The 19852-nt window shown below is 36.9% G+C and overlaps 3 protein-coding genes across 4 annotated transcripts; all 3 read right to left on the bottom strand.

The window, feature by feature from the left end:
* Positions 1-2216: 2216 nt before the first annotated feature.
* LOC100306619 (uncharacterized) lies at positions 2217-2960 on the bottom strand. The gene is made up of 2 exons (XM_003553177.5): positions 2623-2960; positions 2217-2543 (listed from the first exon to the last, which is right to left on the bottom strand). The coding sequence occupies exons 1-2, from the start codon at positions 2788-2790 to the stop codon at positions 2442-2444; spliced, it is 270 nt and encodes an 89-aa protein (XP_003553225.1). The 5' UTR covers positions 2791-2960; the 3' UTR covers positions 2217-2441.
* A 1761-nt stretch (positions 2961-4721) lies between these two features.
* On the bottom strand, positions 4722-15191 carry LOC100799694 (uncharacterized). 2 transcript variants are annotated; one of them, XM_014771023.3, is made up of 11 exons: positions 14146-15191; positions 13030-13148; positions 12810-12929; positions 12595-12682; positions 7672-7763; positions 7466-7570; positions 5852-5961; positions 5566-5653; positions 5444-5479; positions 5253-5343; positions 4722-4928 (listed from the first exon to the last, which is right to left on the bottom strand). In XM_014771023.3, exons 1-10 carry the CDS (start codon positions 14930-14932, stop codon positions 5257-5259), a joined length of 1632 nt encoding a protein of 543 aa, XP_014626509.1. In that variant the 5' UTR covers positions 14933-15191; the 3' UTR covers positions 4722-4928; positions 5253-5256. The 2 variants fall into 2 exon arrangements, with proteins under 2 accessions (XP_014626509.1, XP_006602064.1); XM_006602001.4 differs by lacking the exon at positions 4722-4928 and having other exon boundaries at positions 4956-5343.
* Positions 15192-16840: 1649 nt separating this feature from the next.
* Positions 16841-19497, bottom strand: LOC100799169 (CBL-interacting serine/threonine-protein kinase 11). The gene is made up of 2 exons (XM_003552876.5): positions 18552-19497; positions 16841-18020 (listed from the first exon to the last, which is right to left on the bottom strand). Exons 1-2 carry the CDS (start codon positions 19132-19134, stop codon positions 17251-17253), a joined length of 1353 nt encoding a protein of 450 aa, XP_003552924.1. The 5' UTR covers positions 19135-19497; the 3' UTR covers positions 16841-17250.
* Between the last annotated feature and the right edge of the window lie 355 nt (positions 19498-19852).

Genomic DNA, 19852 nt, shown 5'->3' with positions numbered 1-19852 from the left:
TTATTTATTACATATCTTATTTACATTTAGGTATTTGTTATTTTATATACATATATTTTCATTCTCTTATTACACAATTAAATAAGAGAAAAGAAAAAATTATCTTTATTTATTTTAATTTTCTCTGGTACTAAATAGCTTCATAAATGACTTCTTTAGTCTTCTTTTTTTTTTTTCCTTCATTTTTTTAACCAAACATTGGCTTAAATGTGAAATCTTTCTTAACAAAAACTCAAACTTTGAAATTCCATTTGTCTGAAAAATTAATATCTTCCTTTAGATTCTCTCGATGATTATAATACAAAATTAATTTAATAATACTTCATATTATTTAATGAAGCAATTTCTTTTTTTTTGTTATAAAAAATTACTATTTAAGATCTTCTTACCTTGACAAAGCCAAATTCAATAGTAGGTGATACTTCATCAATATTAGAGGATTCATTTAGGTGATTTTTATATAATGAGATTTTAGGTATTTTTTTTAGGATGAGATTTTTGGTATTTAATTGGGAGGGAAAAATAGAAAACGTTATAACAGTTAGCATTAGCATATTGACCATGTCAAGTACTTTTCTTTTAATGAAGATAAAGAAATGAACACTACAAACTTTTTTTTGGACCAAAAATGAATACTACTAATGAATAACGAAAGAGTTTGAAATAAATTATTACTATTTAACCGACGTTTTTAAAAATAATGAATATCAAAATGAAGATAAGTAATGAAGATGTACATTTTTTTAAATCCTTATTTATATTTGAGTTTAATTAAACATTAATATTTTGAGAAAAACAAAATTGTAACTAAATGAGGGATCCCATTTATAATATTACCCCCCACAAGATTGTAACCAAATGATTGTAGTGATACTGATCAAAAGTCAAATTAAGAATTAGCAATGACACCAATAATAGGAAGGAAAAAATCTCGTTCCAAATGTTGCATAACTTGGTAATTCTTACCCTGTCACAATCAAGATAAATTCCAGTGTGATAATCAATACAAGATGATACAACATTCACATGCCACTGCTCTCCAGAGATGCATAAACTAGATAAACCACCAGAATAGAAATTTTCCCAGTTAGAAAGATCATTTGACACTCCTACCAATGTTTCATATACAAAGGACATTAGTCGCCATTACCATGCAAGATCATATATGATACTGGTCAAAATTAGCTTCAGATCTTTTGCATTGGTGTCTACTCATGCTTTCAGTATATTACATTTTACTGACATATGGGACACAGGATTGCAAGAGAGTCAAGGAGACACTAACTGGAGAATAGAGAAAGGTTCACATTATGGAAAAAATTTGGATTTGGAAAGAATAGAAATATCATCAAACATCAAGCACAGTTTATTCTAGTATTGGTAGAAAGTTTAAATCCTCTAATGACTGAGAAAGCGAGAATCTAATCCAAATTCTTGTAGAACAGGTTCAGAAAGTTTACTTTTATAATGACATTTTTCAAGCAGCAGTCAGTTTCATGAAGAATTTAAGAAGCAATGATTCCGTGTTCATGTTCTTTTTTTGCTTCTCTATACAGGCATATTCACTCCCCAGTTTTACGCAGGGAAGTTTCCTTCACTAAACATCATCGCAAATTGCTTTTTTAGAAACCAATCTGTTCTTGCTTTCTACCTAAAAACCCATCAGCATCCCAAAATATTTTTTTTAGACATGCTGTTTAGAGAACTCAACCGCCACCAACTCAGTTCCCTATCATTATCCTACTATTACTAATGAGTAGTGAACCAGACATACTATAAAGTTTAACCATACATCAGAACACTCAATAACCCTTTAATCCATCCAATTTCAATGTTATTCTATCCTGCTGAAATTTTATTGTTTACCATGCCTGCCCCACTCCCATATAACTTCTGAGTTTTGACTATAGGAAAAATGCAACAACTCACCTATCCTATTCCTACATCTACACCAGATACCTTGTGTTGCTAATTGCTAAACAATAACAATGCCTACAACTAAATCTCAGTGAATCCAACAAAAGCATTGCACCTCTGTTGACACCATGCTATGAAGCTGTATATATATATATATATATATACACTTGAACCCGAAAACATACAAGCATCTCATGGAAAACCCATATTGAAATTAACAAGTTTACATGAAAACAAGAAACAACCCAGCAATCCAGAACAGAAGCAGTTAAAAAAAGACAACACTTCACGTGATGATATATCAAGAAAATAAGCTTCATTTTCATCATTATCATTATTTTTGCAGTTATAGCACTTTTCACCATTCAAAACCAACAACAACAACACTATGAACAACATCTATATGATACATAACATCTAAACTGACCCCAAAAATTACAATCCCAGAGGCAACGTTTAATCACCCAATTTGGGCCCACAGAGATCATGGAACCGAACAATTACAACAACATACAATCACATCATCACGATCTCTTGGAAGAATTAGAGACCAAATGCCTCCAAAGGTAACGCCCACTAGCCATATCCACGAAGGTCCAGAATCCAGACTCTACCACAGCGCGAACCTGCATCCGCAAAAATTAGGGTTATAAGAAAAAGCGAACGTTTTTGTGAAATTGAGGCAAAAGGGTGAAATGGGTCAACCTTGGAAGTTCCATTTGAGGAAGCGTCGGAGGAGTCAGAGATTTTGGGGTTGGGAGGAACAACAGCGTCGTCTTCTTCGATCTGAGGCTGAGATCTGAGGTTTCTGAGAACGAAGAAACCGGCGAGGGTTGCGGACAAGAATATCAGAATTAATCGCAGAGGACACATTTTGTTATTTTTTCTCTGCAGAAATGTGTGTGTGTGGCACACTCTTGGACCCCAAAGGGATTAAGGTTGATAAATTCCCTTTAATGGCTGCTGTTAAAAACTCGTTATTATTATTAGTTTTATTGTTGTGTTAAGTGTAGTGGACACTCACTGCATAACCAATAGGAAGGATCACACATGCGGTTGGTGGGTTCAGATTATAAAAAGTCAAATCCTTCAAAAAAGGATAATGATAATGACACTTGCCAAAGTTTAATTTGAGAAATTTGAGCACTCCTATGCATGTTAGATAAAAATGCTTGTTTTTTTTGTTTTTTTTAGATTAAAAAATGATTATTTTAGCCTTTTATTTTCAGTTTAATCTTTTATTTTTTAAAATATTTACTTTGATCTTTTATTTTATTCAAAATAATCTTTTAACATTTTAAAAATTCACTTTGATATTTTATCCTATTTTTAAAGATAAAATATATGCTTGATCTCTTAATTTATTTTTTAGTTTTAAATTGGTCATCTATGTTTTAAAAGTTCGAAAATGGTTAGGAAACCAATTTAGAACTAATAAGGACAAACTTTTAATTAAAACGACATTAAACTTAGGTAATTGGCAATTACAACTCCTCTAGCTTATGTGGAGGTGAAGTTTCTAGCATCAGTGTGACCTTGTTGTTTCACGAGAGATTCACGTCAAAGAAATTCAGTTCGTCAACATTGTTCAAGATGAACTCTGCAAGTGTAAGCAATGGGACAACGTTACCTCTGTTTCATTCCACTATGGAGGAACCACAATTGACTTGTCAATGATTCAAATTTAATGCCGTTTAAATTAGAACTAATGAAAGGACAAACTTGTTACTAGAAAAAAATTTAGAGAATCATTTTAAAACTTTTAAAACATAAGGAACCAATTTAGAACCAAAGTTTGGGGATCAAATATATGTTTTAGAAATACTCTTTCAACTATTTAATTTAAAATGATAATTTATTATAGTATTGTTCGAATGACAAAGTTAAACATATTTATAATTGAAAGAACATTTTAAATGATATAAAGTGCTAAAACAACTTTAAAAAAAAATAAAGAATCATTTTAGACAAAATAAATAAGATAAAAGATCACCTTGATCTTTTGAAAAAACAAAGGGTCATTTTAAACAAAATAAATAAGATAAGAGACTAAAATGATCATTTAGACTTTTTTTATGATGACCACAATGGAAATTTTTATTTTATGACCTGGTACTGATTAATTTAAATGACCTCTAAAAGGGTTGTTAGAGGAGAATGTGAACTGGTATAATAATATTTTGTTGTATTTGATTGGAGAAATTTTCAGTTTAAAGCATTTTTTTTACATAAATAAAAAACCAAAATATGTGTCCCTAATATAACAAAGCTGGACCCAGTCTTTATGTCCCAATGTTTGAATATTGGAATTTTTTTATAGGTAAAATGGAACTTTCAAAATTGCCACTTAGTTGAGTTATCGCAAATCAGCATTAAATTCCAATGCCATTAATTTAACTGCTCCACAAGTTAATGGCATTCATTGCTGATCCTTGAAATCCATTTCTCAGGGAAAATAGTAATAAATAGAAATATTTAGATCAAGTGTGGGACGGCTGAGGGAGTTAGTAAGGTTAGGTCCACGCTGAAAACTAAAGTGGTAAGCATGTCATGCATGCACCCACTCTTTTTGACCAAAGAAAAAAAATTATTTGAGCTATTATATAAAAAACACCCAAAACAATCATAAAATAATTTCTTGCAATGCCACTAAAAATTAGATGGGAGGCAAAAAAAAAAAGGTTTGGCTTGGCACGTGGCAAATGAAGTCTGCACTTCAAACAAATGAATCCACTTCACTATGCCCATGTGCTGTCTTGACTATATAAAACATCCGCACCAGAAAGAGAGCATGGTCAGCAAGGTAAGAGTAAAAGCAAAACCGGGTTTTATTGGAAGCAATTAGACATAGACATTACTACTTTTGATTATTATGTTTTACCAGTGAAAAAAAAACACAAAATATGATGGATGATGGCACGAAGGTTGCACCAAAGTACTCACTAAAGGGGATTCGTAACCACTTTTAAGGTCACAACTTCTATAGCGTGTTTGGATTGGTGGTAGAAATCCTGGTTCACATGAAAATCATGGTAAAATCAACACGAAAACAATTATTTGTTGCTTCAGAAAATCGCAGTGAGTACAAATCACCGTGTTACCAAACATGCACCTAGTCTTCCATGAATAATAAGGAATACAATAACATTCGCCTTATCATATGTTACTTAAGCATGTACCTGGACTTGGTGTGCAAATGGTTAAGATAGTAGTTGATTTTACAATGGAAGCATAGTGCCCTTTATATTTGGTTTACCTATAGTATAAACAAGTATGCATACGTGGTGCTACGAGCAAAATACTAGAAAATTAAAAAAAGAAAAGAATCAGACCACCTTACTACAATCTTCTGGCAAATCGAGTTATGTTGGCTAGGGCCGTTCTCAGGCTTCGAATTCCTGCTCCAGAGTTTGAGCTTACCATCATCTGCCATAGACAATCCACCCAAAGCTTAATCCCAACAATAATGTCAGGAAAATTGGAAAATAAAATAGTATGAATAAATCTGCCAAAAGGATCAGCATACCACAGGCTTAACTACAGATTTGTTCTGGAAGAGGTTCTGTGATCAAGCATGAAGAAACTTGTTAATCTCCAAAATAGAATGTTAATTTTCATAGAAGGTTAATTTGGATGGTCAGTGTTTACCTCTTCAATTTGCATGGCACGTCTTGCCACATCAATTGGAAAAACCATATCTGTCTTAGTTAATACAATCTGATATTTAGTTTTTGATCTGCAAATTGATATCACTTGTCAAATAAATTTAGGTACCTGACATACCCCCTTATGAGTTTATATGATCAGAATATAAGCCACACTTATATTTGTAGCTTTCCCAAGGAAAGAAGAAATAAAGAACAAAGGTGCACGACACCAATGGCCAAAATAAAGCACAACGACACATGATGCCAATTGCCCATGTATGGTTTACCTTTCCATTAATTCAATTAGTTCAAGATCTCTTGGTTTCATACCCCACTTTGTATCAATCAGCAGGCATACTCGTTTGAGACCAACTCTTGTGGACACATACTCCTTCACCTAAAATTAGAGGGTTTCCAGAAACCGGTGCTTAATATAACAAGGCAACTCAAAAACCCACTCCATGAACATTTCTACAATAAAATATGAGGAAACATGGAAAATGCCAACACATATGACCAAATGAACCTTATACTGTCCCAGTGTGAAGGCAGAAAAGACAAGTTAAAAACACAGATCCATTTGGCTAAGAGAAAACTTGAACATATAAAGGATGTGTGGCAACAAACAATGCAAAGTTATTATAGCTAACAATCAAGTCATATCTAGCATCCACTAAATGGGTCAATTGACAATAGGTAATAGTATAAAGTTTTAATACTAATAAACGAAAATTAAGATCTTAATATATTCACTATTGGCCAAGATGAAGTGATAGGTTTCCTATTTACAAGTGACTAACGATAGTAGACTGATAGAAAAATAAGACAAGGGTTCCTGACTTCCTGTTATTCATATGAACAGAAAAGAAACTCAAGGAAGAATTCCCTTAGAAGAGGTGTCGCCTTTTTTCACCGAGAATGATCAGTTTGTATTATTTTCTCCCAGATAACTTCCTTTAAAATTTTCCCTTATTCAACTCCAGAAGGAACCTCTAGCAAACTACTCATTAACCAACTATAACTCCAAATAAAAATCAATAGTAACTGACTCATTAAACTTCTAACAGAAACTCTTGTAACTTACTCATGATACATTAACTTCGTATAATTACTGTTTATTCCTCCCAGAATAAACCTTCCCATCCTTATTCTCCTCATTAACTATTGGTATAGGCACATGAATAACAAGCCCCTTCATCACTTTGTATAGACAATTGGACAGTTATTTTTTTATTAAGTGAATAAACCAAAGAAATCTAGCTTAGTATCTAACATGATTTCTATATAAAATTTGGTGAATCTCTTAAGTCTAACATCAACATCAACATCAAACCAAGTTTTGAAGACTTGGCCAGTGCTAAAGTTTATATCACCATGTTTTGATCCTGTGTCAAAGAGGATTGCTTTTCCTCCAAACTTTTTGTAATTTCTTCTGTCGTAGTGAAACTCATTATTTATCACAAAAAAAATTATTAACATGGTTTTATTTCATTCTCCCGAGTCAGGGCACCATTAACAGTAAAACACCACAGCAAACAATCAAATTCCAAGAAACAACTCAATTAGTTTAGTGCACAAAAAATTAGTTAACAGAATTATTTTCATCTTGCCAGGTTAATAAAATAGTCCCAGAATTGAATCGATGTCCCTCAATCCCCTGTGGCCTCTTTCTTGCCCCACAAGTACAGTAGCTATGAATAGGTAGGTGGTCAAAACTGAAATCCAATTTAGCATGACAAGTGGTGTTTTAATCCAACAAAATAGTGATTAAACTTTAACACATAACCTTGAAGTATGGGAAGACTAGCACTTATGTAAAGATATCATAATACTTTAGAGGCTAAACCAAACTTTTAAGAACAACCTGACCATGAGAGATTGAATATAATTTGCATACTTACAAGCTCCTCCCAAGATTCTTTCACTTCTTCTTTTGCATAAGCAAATCCATATCCTGGCAAATCAACTAAGCAATGCTTTGTTCCCAGCTGGAAGAAGTTGATTGTCTGCAGAGTATTCATCATTTGTTACAAAAGAACATTTCATCTATTAACGCACTTTATCTTTCAAATTTCTAAATGTGCTTACTTTCAAGAACTTATGATACCTGTGTAAGGCCAGGCTTGTCTGATGTCCGCACAACCCCCCATTGTCTAGTCAGTGCATTAAGAAGAGATGACTTCCCGACATTTGACCTTCCTGATAACCAGAACACGGTCAGAAATATCATTTCACTTGTTTCTCTTAGCAAGTACATTAATATCTACCTACTTTCTACACAGATCTATTTGACTTGATTATCTGAACCCTTAAAATAATGATGAAAACAACCCCAAACCCTTCTGCAAAAAATTTACTGAATTTACCGTATGTAGGTTCAGTTTATAGCCCTAAAATGTACCGTCACAAGGAAGTGAAATACAAAATAATCAACATCACAATGACTTGACTACAGTTTGACAAGTCTCTTATTACAACAAAAACAACAAAAAAGGGCAGCTTAGTAGACGAGGCTACCACCACTGTTGTTTTCAGGAGGTTAAGATGTATTTAGCCCTGCCTGTGAATGGATAAGCTGTTTACCCAAAACAGATGACCACTAGACCAGCTGGAAGCAAGCTTGCCATTGCGTCAAGAATGACAATCAAACTTATTATTAGTATTGTTTTTGTTGTTGTTATTACAAGTACATCATACACTAACTTTTACATAACAGAAATTTTTTTTTTTTGCTCAGAAAAATTAGGAGTATTATATAAATATAAAATAGTACCAGTGGTACTAAGATTACAAAGGATTAGAAAGGAACCAGCGTATCCAATAATGGGACGAGCTGGCACAATCTAATATATTACATAGTTCTACCAACATCTATCCCCCCTAATTACAGAATGCATCCCTCAGGCCAGAAGACCATTGGTTAAAATGTAAATTAAAATCCTTCTCCAAAGCTTTGAACCACGACCATAGTAAGAGTAACGCATCCTCCAGCACCTTATTTCCATGGAAGGTTGCATTTTGGAAGACCACCTTGTTTCTATGTTGCCAAATAGTCCATGTTAAGGCAATCCACCAGCATTTCCACCTTTTAGATTTGAGTCCATCAGCTATGTCAGTTCCATATTGTAGGAAGTGTTGTCTAGGGGTTTGGGGCATTGCTGTCTTCAAGTTGACCCAAGACATTGACTCCCACCATAGAGGGAGGGTTTTGGTACAGTTAAAAAACAGATGCGCAGCCCCCTCTTCAATATTATTGCACAAAGGGCAGACCATGTCTTGAACCATAACTTGTCTCCTTCTAAGGTTAGATTTGGTTGGTAATCTGTCCCTGACCAATCTCCATGCGAATACTGCTGCCTTGGTTGGTATCTTTAGTTTCCATATTTCCGCAAAATCAGCATCTTGAATTTCCTCTGTCAGCTCCCCCCATAGCACGTGATATCCGCTTTTTGTTGAGTAGTGTCCTCCTGGTTCAGGCTTCCAAAGCCATTTGTCTTCCCTTTGAGGATGAATTTGCTGCTGAGTTATCTCCCCAAGAAAGCTATCTGCCATTGCTATTTCAGAATCGAAGAGAGGTCTCCTCCAATTCAGCTGTCATTCCCAACCTGAATTTGTGATTGTCCCCAGCTGCTGAATGGTTTGCTGTTGATGGCATGAAATCTGGTATAACCTAGGAAATTTATCCCTTAATGATAGGTCGGTGTTTGTCCAAAGATCCTCCCAAAACTTGATCCTATCTCCCCCTCCCACCTTCCAGATTGTTTCCCTTTTGAGAGGTATATTTCGCTGCAGTTGCTGTGTTTTGATTAGGTCCTTCCACCATGCAGAATCTTTGCTTCCACTACTCCCTTCCTCCAATGCCCTCCACCCTCCGTACTTAGATTGCAGAACTTTAGCCCATGGTTCCTGTTGGATGTAGAACAGATCCCATCTCCATTTGCCTAACAATGTTGTATTGAAGGTTCTGAGATCTTTGATACCAAGACCACCTTTTGCTTTCGGCAAGCAAACAGTTTTCCAATTAACCCATGCAATTTTCCTGCTGTCCGCTTCCCCACCCCACAGAAATCTGCGCTGCAAGCTTTCAAGTTTGGCTATTATTTTTTATGGTACCCTGAAAAAAGAAAAATAATAGATAGGAAGAGTTGATAAAACAACATTAATTAAGGTCACTCTCCCCCCAAAGGATATGTGTCTATGTTTCCAAGCGGCGAGTTTTCTCTCACATTTACAGATTATGGGATCCCAAAACTCCGTACGTCTTAGGTTAGCCCCAATGGGGATACCCAGATAAATGAATGGCAAGGACAAGGTCCTACAGTTTAGGTATTCAGCTGCTGATTTCGTCCATTGAGCAGATTTACCAATGGCCCCAAAACTACTCTTTGCAAAGTTTATCTTTAATCCGGATGCTAATTCAAAACTCCTCAACAATGACTTGATTGTCTTCACATTCTTCAGAGTGGCATCACCAAGGAAGATGGTGTCATCGGCATACTGGAGGATGTTAACTGGTTCACTGTTTGCTCCCACATGAAAACTGTTGTAGAGATTCTTATCCAATGCTTCTCTCATAAGGCCGGTTAATCCTTAAGCGGCTATGTTGAAGAGTAAAGGCGCTAACGGGTCGCCTTGTCTAAGGCCTCTTTGAGGAGTGAACTCATTAGTGGGGCTGCCGTTTACTAGAACAGAAACTGTTGCAGATTTGAGGCAATTCTCGATCCAGGATATCCATTTTTGGCAGAATCCTAATCTGGTCATCATATAGGAAAGGAACTCCCATGAGATGGAGTCGTAAGCTCTTTCGTAATCCACTTTAAACACCAAGCAAGGTTTATGTTTTCTTTTAGCTTCTTCCACCGCCTCATTGGCTATGACTACGCTATGAAGCAATTGTCTTCCACTTATAAATGCTGATTGTCGCACATCAATTATCTCTGGAAGTATCTTCTTCAGCCTATTTGCAAGGAGCTTAGCCACTATCTTATAAATACAACCAATTAGTGAGATTGGCCTGTATTCATTAAGATTTTGAGGGTGTCTCTTCTTTGGGATCAAGGCAATGAAAGATGCGTTGCTGCCCCTCGTGAAGGCCCCGTTTGCATGAAATTCAGCTAGGAATCTGCTGATGTCGGGCTTCATGGTCCTCCAAAAGTGTTTGATGAATTTAAAATTCAAACCATCCGGGCCTGGGCTTTTTTCGCTGCCACATTCCCATACAGCCGCTTGAATTTCATCCTCAAGGAAATTTGCCACCAGCATTTCATTTTGATGCAGACCAATTCCTTGAAATCTAGTTCCATTTAAAACTGGTCTGCGCTGTTCAGGTTCAGTAAACCTCTCATTGAAAAATCTGCAGACCTCCTTTTTCACACATATTGGGTCTTCTACCCATATGCCATTAATGAAGACACCTTTAACTTCAGTATTTGAGCGTTTAGAGTTCATCAACAAGTGGAAGTAGCGAGTGTTGCAGTCACCCTCTTTAATCCATTTTTCTCTCGCCTTTTGCCTCATCAAAGATTCATGACACTGTGCTGCCAGCCAAAGATCCTCCTGTAATTTTCTGCGTTTCAATAATTCTTGAGTAGTCAGCTGCCTTGTGGTGCTTGCAATTTCGAGGCTATTCAGATCTGCCTCTAACCTCTGCACCTTCTTAAGGGTGTCACCATAATGCTCCCTATTCCACACCTTCAGCACCTCTTTCAATTTTTTGATTTTTACTTTGAGCACGTGCCCCCCCCCCCCCCCATCCTCTAGGTTGAGTATTTGACCAGCATTCTCTGACAATCCGATCAAAGGTTTTGTCTTTCAACCAGCAGTCAAAAACTTTAAATGGTTTTGGACCCCAATCAATGTTCCTAGCTCTCATGAGAATGGGACAGTGGTCCGAGAAATTCCGGTCCAGGATGAATTGGGTGCTGCCTGGCCATTTGATGAGCCATTCGTGAGAGACAAAAACTCTGTCTAGTTTGCTCCTTGCTGTCCCGTTTGGTTTAAACCATGTAAATCTTCTCCCCACACTAGGTATTTCTTCTACCTCAAGATCTGCAAGCCACTCATTAAATTCGCTTATATTGTTTGCTTCCAGACCCCTGTGAGCCACCCCTTCTCTCTCAGAGTGGTGTCTAATACTGTTAAAGTTTCCCATGAGGCACCATAGACCCTCTGGATCGTGCTGTCTCAGCTGGCTAAGCGCTTCCCATAATTCTCTCTTGTACAAATTATCACACGGGGAGTATATGTTTGCAATTGTTATTTTCTGATTTTCACTGACCCACACCCCATCCAATACTATGAATCCCCTGCCAAATACTCTATGATCAGCTTTGAAGGATTGCTCGTTCCACAGACATAACAGTCCACCTGCTGTGTTTATGGCTGGCTGGAATTCCCAACCCACTGTCAAGTCTCCCCACAATGCCTGGCACAAGGTCTTATCAACCTGCTCCTTCTTAGTTTCCTGGATGCATATCATATCCAGCTGGTATTTTTTTATTAGCCTCCGGATTGCAGCCCATTTAACCCCTCTCCCAAGCCCTCTGACATTATAGGAAATAATGTTCATGATAACATGTTTCTGTCTCCCAATTCTTGTGCCTGTTGCCTGTCTCTGACCTCCATAGCTGTAAATTTATTGATAATTGTCGCCTGGTCTGCATCAGTGTGAACCCCCATGAGCTTTGCAAGTTCCCACTGGGAGGAAGCCTCCTTGATAAGCTCCTCATTGGGTCCCTCTGCTGTTGAAGATGGTCCTGGAATATTTCTCATGCTCTGATTTGGTGAGTGAGTGGCCGAGAGTTGACATCTCATTTCAGAAGACGATGTGCTAAAGATAATGAAACCAGAAACAAGGTAATAATGATAAAATATAACGCCTCAACCAAATAAATGCAACAATACCATAAATGCAACAATACCATAATACAATTGCTGAGCAAAAAAAAAAATACCATAATACAATTAACGTAAACAAAGAAAACAAAGGTACAAAAAAGTAGAGTTAAATGATGGTGCCTTAAAACCATACCAGCAAATGCAATCTCTGGAAGATTAGGAGTTGGAAATGATGATGAGACCTTTGCAGCAGCAAAAAATTCCAATTTATTCCTAAAAATCTGTCACAGTCAATCAGAACAGAATGACAAGATTAACAAAGGGAAAGCAACAACAATTAAACTGAATAGCAATGCTTATTCTAGAAGTATAATTAATGTTTTTTTATTGCACTAAACAAACACATACATTTTCTTCAATTTTCTCTCTTTCTGAACTGCTAGAGAAGGGAATATTATCTAAGGGTGCAGAAAGATCTATATTGTAACCTGCCCTTTTTAAGTCAATCATGCGTCTCCTTCCCAAAAGCTGTGAATAATAACCATAGTAGAAGTCAAAATACCTTCACATTAACAATGGAACAACATAATCAACACAACAATCAAAAGTCCCTACTCATACAGATTACATTTTTCTCCACAAAGGAAAGTATTAAAGGGCTAGGCTGTATTGCACGGAACTGGGCATTCTTGGACATCTTAGGCTCTTTCTCGGACTCCTTTTCATTTTTCTTCTCCTCTTTACTTCCTGAAATTAACTTAGGGAATCAAAGGGAAGAAGTTCTCAAGGTATTCATGTAAACAGTAAAAATCATCACATTCAAGATAAAACACAAGCATTTGATGTATTACAGACAGTACAGAAAGACAGTCACAGGATTCATTCAAACTTTAAACTAAACTTAAATGTTCAGCAGAGGACAATCATCCTTCGGGTCTGTCCTGTAAATGAACAGCTCCTCTTTGTATCTTTTTGTTAAATTCTAAATTGAAAATACAGAAAATACACAAAGAAGATGTTAAGCATGTGTCCTAAACCTTCAACCTCATCCGATAATTTATAAAATCAGTTCATTGGGACCTACAAGTCCCTTAAAAATAGTATTGCAGTTTTTGTGCAAGTATGCAAATGTAATTCAGTTGAATATGTAATATACTTAATACTGATATTTTCTCAATTGAGAAATGCTAGATCATATGCACACAGGAGGGTAAAATCAAAACTGAACAGACTGCAGAAAAAGTTGAAGTGTTCCAGTGGAATTCTAATCATACTATTTGTACACGTGAGAAAGGCAAAAAGGTCACATAAATAACATAAACCTTCATAGCTTACTGACTAAAGAGAACTTTATTTCACTATAATTTGTTCATATGACTCATGTCATATAACCAATTTTCATATTGTGCCTAGTAGTGTCAGAAGTACTAGACAAAATAAACGTAAGTCATAATCTCAGTACAGCTCTAAAACTTAGCTCACAGAAATCATCATTTGCACATCTTAAACATCATAGATAAGGATGCTCAATTACTAGTAGTATTTTATTATTCAGAATTAAAAATATATTAACTACCATTTATTAAAACATACAAATTACAATCATTGGCAAAGTTCTTCCACTCACAAGTATGATTGCATAATGCATTTTAAAGTTCCTAAGGAAAATATTAGCATAACAACAAATAAAGAATAGTCAAACAACACCTATGTTTGTGCAAAGAGAGGAAGATAAACCACCTACCATTAATACCAATGCCATCATCTAGTCTCTTGTTTGAGATATCATGTGGGTCAATCTTTATCACCCTTTTCTTCTTCTTTGGGCGATCATCTAGCATCTCAGCATCATCATCATCCAACCCTGTTTTATCTCTGGCTTTTTTCTTGGCAAAACTTGAACGAGATACAACTACTTGGTTTTTCCCTTTGCTCAATTCAGTTTTATTTTCTCTACCTCTCTTCACCGAACGGCTTCCTTGATCTTCTGCCCCAACCAATCCAATTTTCCCCACCTCCTTCGCCTTGCCTTTCTGTTTATCAGTGACCAACACAACATCTTCCTTCCTTTCCTTCCTCATGTGAGTCGATTGCTTCACCTTCAATCCGGCATTCATTGACTTACTGGGACCCCGCATTGTAAGGTGGCCTGTGTTCCCTTCAACAGGCTCATCTTTCACTCGCTTCTCACCATTCCTAATCAAAGTTCTCTTCTTCTTAGATGTTTCCACACCATTCTCTAACTTCACATTTTTATCCCATCCCTCCTTAGCATATACCCTCTTCTTCTTCCCACCAGAATCCAAAGTCCTCAACTTTCCCCTCTCCTCAACTTCTCCACCACATTGCATTCCTTTAACCTTCACCCTTTTCTTCAACTTCCCCTCAGACCCATTTCCTCTATCACAAACCCCATTTTTCTCAAAAGAATTTTCATTCTTCTTAGTTCTAATAGAGTTCCTAGAAGTGCTTACTACAGGTTTAGTAGCCTTCTTTTTTAGCCTTTGCCTTAAACTATCCTCAGAAGGCATTTTGAACAATGCTAAAATCAGTTAAACTTTTTTTCTCAAAAAACACTAAAATCAACACCCCACATGAATTTTATGTGCAACGAAGCAAATAACAGGGTCAGACACGGTTTGAGTTCCCTGAAGATAAGGTTTAGAAACTTAACCTCGTCATGGAATGTTCGAAAGTTCTTAACTTTCGGTTAATATTTGAGATAGGAGCTTCGAGTGTTGTGGTGGAATGTGGAGGCAGTGATCTTGGGACACAGGAGGAGGCGCTGTAATGTTACGTTGGGTTGGGTTGAGGTGTGAAATGCCATGGGCCTTGCTAGCACCACCAAGATGGGCTCACGGGCCTTCTTAGATTTTGGGCTTGCTTACACATTTCCTCTATTTTTCTTTTTATTTTTTTTTGAGGAACAAAATTTTGATGGACATGAAAAAAAAACTAATGTTTTGAGTTTTGGTGTAAATTTAGGGTATCCTCATGTAACATTTGTTTTTTCATACATACAACACAAATCAAACTCTAATGGTTTTGATTAAGGGATTAACTATCTACCATCGCATAATTATTTTTGAAAAACTATTGTTTTTACACACATGAAAAAAATGGGTCTAGTTTAAGTCTTTAATAAGATTAACATGCGGTTTATAATAATAAAAATGAAAGTTGTGCTATCATGTGATATCAAATATGTGCATTGAGTCCTTTGAAAATAGGACAAATACAAACTAATTCCTTAAAATTCTAGTTAAGGGAGTTAAAATAAAAGATAATTATTGTATAAAAAATATACACGTCTAAATTCAATATCGGGTGTCACCTGGAGCAGAAACATCGCCACTAAATTCCATAACAAAAATCAGTTAATACATGTCAATGTAAAGTAAATAAGTAATAAAACTCTATGCTTCCTAATCTTGATGTCCTCCATATATTATTTACAAATCCAATTGATGAGCAAAATGCAGAAAGAAAAGGCAGAAACACACTGATAAACCAAACAATTATGTGGGCTAAAGATGAAACATAGTCCTCACCTCACCCTGTAAAAGTACAAAGTTTATTACAAATGTTGTTGACTGGTATAGAATTAAGGTTTTTCAGTTCTGTATATGCTGGGATGATGAAGTAGATATTTATGTCTGTATGCTATTTTTGCGTTGCATACATCAACATCTGCTAACACTATATTTCACTATGGGTAGTTTTGTCTTGGAAGGGTTCTTTGAAGGGTGAAACGAATAATGGAGCCTGGAGGGTTGTTTTACATAAATGCCATGCTATGTTGTAGCTTGGTTCTGTTTGCAAGTTCACAAAACCCTGTTTTTATACTGTTTCTGTTGGGTATAGCTTATACCCTTCTTATAATCTTATATGGCTTATAAAATAAAAGAACAAAGTTTATTAGTTTAACCATACTCCCATATCGTGGAGAAGGGTTCTCTCACTTACACAATACATTCAACAAAATCATTTTTTTTTTGTTATAACAATAAAACCAATATACATTATAGCATGGGATTTATCAATTAATTCTTTAAAATAATAATAATTGTTAACCTTTTCTTTTGCTGAATGGCATGGGGTCAAAACCCCAAACCAACAATACTTGTTCACTGATTCCTTAAAATAAGTTAAGACTTAACATTAAATATTTAATAAATAACATATTAATCTTTCAATTTTATGTTATGAATAAAATCCAAGTCAAACTGTAAGGGTTAAGAAAAAACAGGGATGGGAATTGTGGTTTCAATCTAATGATAAAATATTTCTTCTTTTTTTTTGGTTGAAATTACAATAAAGCCGAATTTGACATAATGCTAATGCATATGAAATTATCAATTGATAAAAGGGGGCTTAACATTTACATGATCCTCAGTCCTCACCATCATGCATAAAGCAAAGGCAAAAACACACTGAAATACTACAAAACAAAATTATACGAGGAACCATAGTCCTCACCATGTAAAAGTACAAAGTCTAACCATGCTCCCATCCCATAATGTGGAGAAGGCTTTCCATCACTTATATTCAATATACACATAATGTTTTGTAAGAAGAATAATAATAAGGAGTAAATTCAATTCCCCGCAGCAACTTCCTCTCTCACAATCCCTCAAAAAAAAACAAAATAATACACCCCTTTTTTATTCAATAATATACAAAAACCAAAAAAACATAAAATAATACATAATCACTACCTTCCAACTTCCATCCATCTATTATGCAACATAAACACCGTGCCCCCACCAATTTCCATTTTTTCTTTTAACTTTTGTACATTTTGACTTTCTTTTGGATTTAACCCAAGCCATTCAAATTTCCTTTGACTTCAGTCACCGGCAACCTGCGACTCAAGTTCTTGTTGTTCTTCTTCTTCTTGATGTTGTTGTTGTTGTTCCTCCTCACTACTATACGACGTGGTTGCACCCCCAAGCAACAAAGGCTTCAACCTCTCCTCCCACACACCCCTCACTGCCGCGGCCACGGCGTCGCCGCCCCTCTTCCTTACCTCCACCACCGCGAGCTCCGCCGTGAGCCGGTAAACCTCCACCCCAATCCCAAACCTCCCATTCATCCCTTCCAACTCCACCCCACACTCCTTCTTCCACCGCACCGCCATCCCCGCCGCCGCCCCCGCATCCTCCGCCGCCTCCAAAACCCTCTCCGGCGGCTCCCGCGTCACCAACCTCTCCCCCCACTCCCCGCCAAACATCCCCGACAAATCCAACCCCGAAGAAAAACATATCAAATCAAAAGCGTTCAAATCCACCACCCTCTCGTCCTTCGGCCCGAAAAACGAACCCGACCCGGTTGCATGGTAATCCTCTTCGTGAAATTTTAATTCTTTGTACCCTTTTTTGAACCACGGGTCCCGCGTCATGCCATCAACCGTGATCCTCGTTTCTGGGTTCGTGTCGAGCAACTTCGATAAGAATCGCCGGAGCTCCGGCGACATCCACCGCGGACACCGGAACTCGCCTTTGTAAATTTTCTTATACATTACCATCAAATTCGGGTCGTTGAACGGTAAGTATCCCGCGGCGAGCACGAACAGAACGACGCCGCATGACCACACATCAACCTTGGCACCATCGTAACCTGCATAAAATGTCATTTTTGTACAACAAATTTTATAATTAATAAGACAATGAGATTAAGAGAGACCTCATAGATAATAGTATGTTTTGTCTGTAATTTCCGGTGACTAGATTTTAAATTATAAATAAACTGTGATAGTAATTTCATCTCAAATTCTTGACACTGTTGACAAAATCATCCTTGCAACAATGTTTTGGAAAATCACCTGCCACCGTGATTTAGACAGCATCATCAAGGTTGTTTTAACTGTTCACGATTACATCAACTGCATTTATCCGCAATTTGTCACGATGTTTGTTTGTTAAGATGTTTGATATTAACAAAACGCCACCAATATTTAAAACCTTGCTTGCAATCAATGAGTAGAAAAAATCTTAACATTGTGACTTGTAAATTAAGGTTGTGGACATTTTCTAAAACTATGCCCACAGTATAAGAATTGAGACGAAATCACATATCAAAAGGTAAAATTTTGGTAAAAATTATTGTCCGAGTTACTTTAATGAATATTTTGGTAAAAATTATGGTAACCTTTTTTGCCTAAAATCTCAGGTGCCACGTAAGCAGGGGTTCCGCAAAGCGTGTGGAGCAGCCCATCGGGCCGGATCTGATCTCGAACCGCACTCAACCCGAAATCCGAGACCCTCAAATCGCCGTTCTCGTCGAGGAGGAGATTCTCCGGCTTGAGGTCGCGGTGGAAAACGCCGCGCGAGTGGCAGTACCCGACGGCGGAGATCAATTGATGAAAGTATTTGCGGCTGAGATCCTCGGCGAAGCGACCCTTGGAGATTTTCGCGAATAACTCGCCGCCGCGGACGAAGTCCATGATGAAGAAGATTTTGGTCTTGGTGGCGAGGACTTCGTGGAGGCGCACTATGTAGGGGTGGTGGAGCTTGCTCATGATCGTGATTTCGCGCTTCACGTTTCCGACGAGGCCGGTTCCGGCGAGTTTCTTCTTGTTGATGATTTTCACGGCCACGCTCTGCCCCGTTTGCACGTTGCGCGCGTAGTGGACTTTGGCGAAGGCACCGCAGCCGAGGACGCGGCCCAGCTCGTATTTTCCGAACAGGGCGGTTTCCTCCGCCGCCGCCGCCGCCTGGTCGATCTCCGGCATTGTTGCGCCACCAGAGACCGAACCCTAACTTTGAAATGGGGGAGGAAGCAATCAGAAGCGGAAATTGAAGGGTGGGTTATGCGATTTGGATAGATGAATTGAAATGGGTCGATTGCAGAATTCGATTTTGGTGACTCGTTGCAAATGGGGGTGTTGCTGCGTTTTTTTTGGGAACAAAATTTGAAGGATTTTGAGTTTTTTTTTTTGTTTGTTTGTGGGGTACGGCAGGTTCGGAGCGACAGAAGATTGTGAGGTGGTGTGGGACACACGTGCATGTCGACCATGTCATGCGATTTTGACACGTGTCCATATGAGGTCCCTTTGGTGTTTGAAAATGTGAATGTGAAATATGCTAAGATGCTTTTGCTTACTTTTTCTTCTTTGAATATTAGAATAGATTGTGGCTTGTGATTAATCGTTCGTGCACGTTGCATCAGTTTTGAATCAACTTCATTTTCGTGTTTAAGCATTTGATAATATGGGCGTTGGTCGGTGGTAAAAGAAATTGATGAAAATTAAAAACAATAGCTTTTGGGTTTTTTTAGTCGGAGTATGATTTTATTGGAAGATTAACTATTGAGTAAATAATCTATGTTATATCAATAATAATGATTGAGATAAGTGATAACTATTGATATTGTTTAATTAAATAATATAGAATTATTATTTACTTTCGTGTAAATACTTAGAAAGAAAATCTATTTTTTTACAATGTCCG

Source organism: Glycine max, chromosome 18 (genome assembly GCF_000004515.6).
Source record: "Glycine max cultivar Williams 82 chromosome 18, Glycine_max_v4.0, whole genome shotgun sequence".
NCBI lineage: Eukaryota > Viridiplantae > Streptophyta > Magnoliopsida > Fabales > Fabaceae > Glycine > Glycine max.
This window is presented reverse-complemented; position numbering and strand designations above follow the sequence as displayed.

What these genes read in the sequence shown, in the direction of transcription:
- LOC100306619 (XM_003553177.5), bottom strand. Translation starts at nt 2,790, where the DNA reads ATGTGTCCTCTGCGATTAATTCTGATATTCTTGTCCGCAACCCTCGCC. An exon ending in CCTCAAATGGAACTTCCAAG is followed by an intron (nt 2,544 to 2,622) that starts GTTGACCCATTT and finishes TTGCGGATGCAG; the next exon opens with GTTCGCGCTGTGGTAGAGTC.
- LOC100799694 (XM_014771023.3), bottom strand. Translation starts at nt 14,932, where the DNA reads ATGCCTTCTGAGGATAGTTTAAGGCAAAGGCTAAAAAAGAAGGCTACT. An exon ending in GAGAGAAAATTGAAGAAAAT is followed by an intron (nt 12,683 to 12,809) that starts GTATGTGTTTGT and finishes TGACTGTGACAG; the next exon opens with ATTTTTAGGAATAAATTGGA. An exon ending in TCCAGAGATTGCATTTGCTG is followed by an intron (nt 7,764 to 12,594) that starts GTATGGTTTTAA and finishes TCTGGTTATCAG; the next exon opens with GAAGGTCAAATGTCGGGAAG.
- LOC100799169 (XM_003552876.5), bottom strand. Translation starts at nt 19,134, where the DNA reads ATGCCGGAGATCGACCAGGCGGCGGCGGCGGCGGAGGAAACCGCCCTG. An exon ending in TGAGATTTTAGGCAAAAAAG is followed by an intron (nt 18,021 to 18,551) that starts GTTACCATAATT and finishes CATTTTATGCAG; the next exon opens with GTTACGATGGTGCCAAGGTT.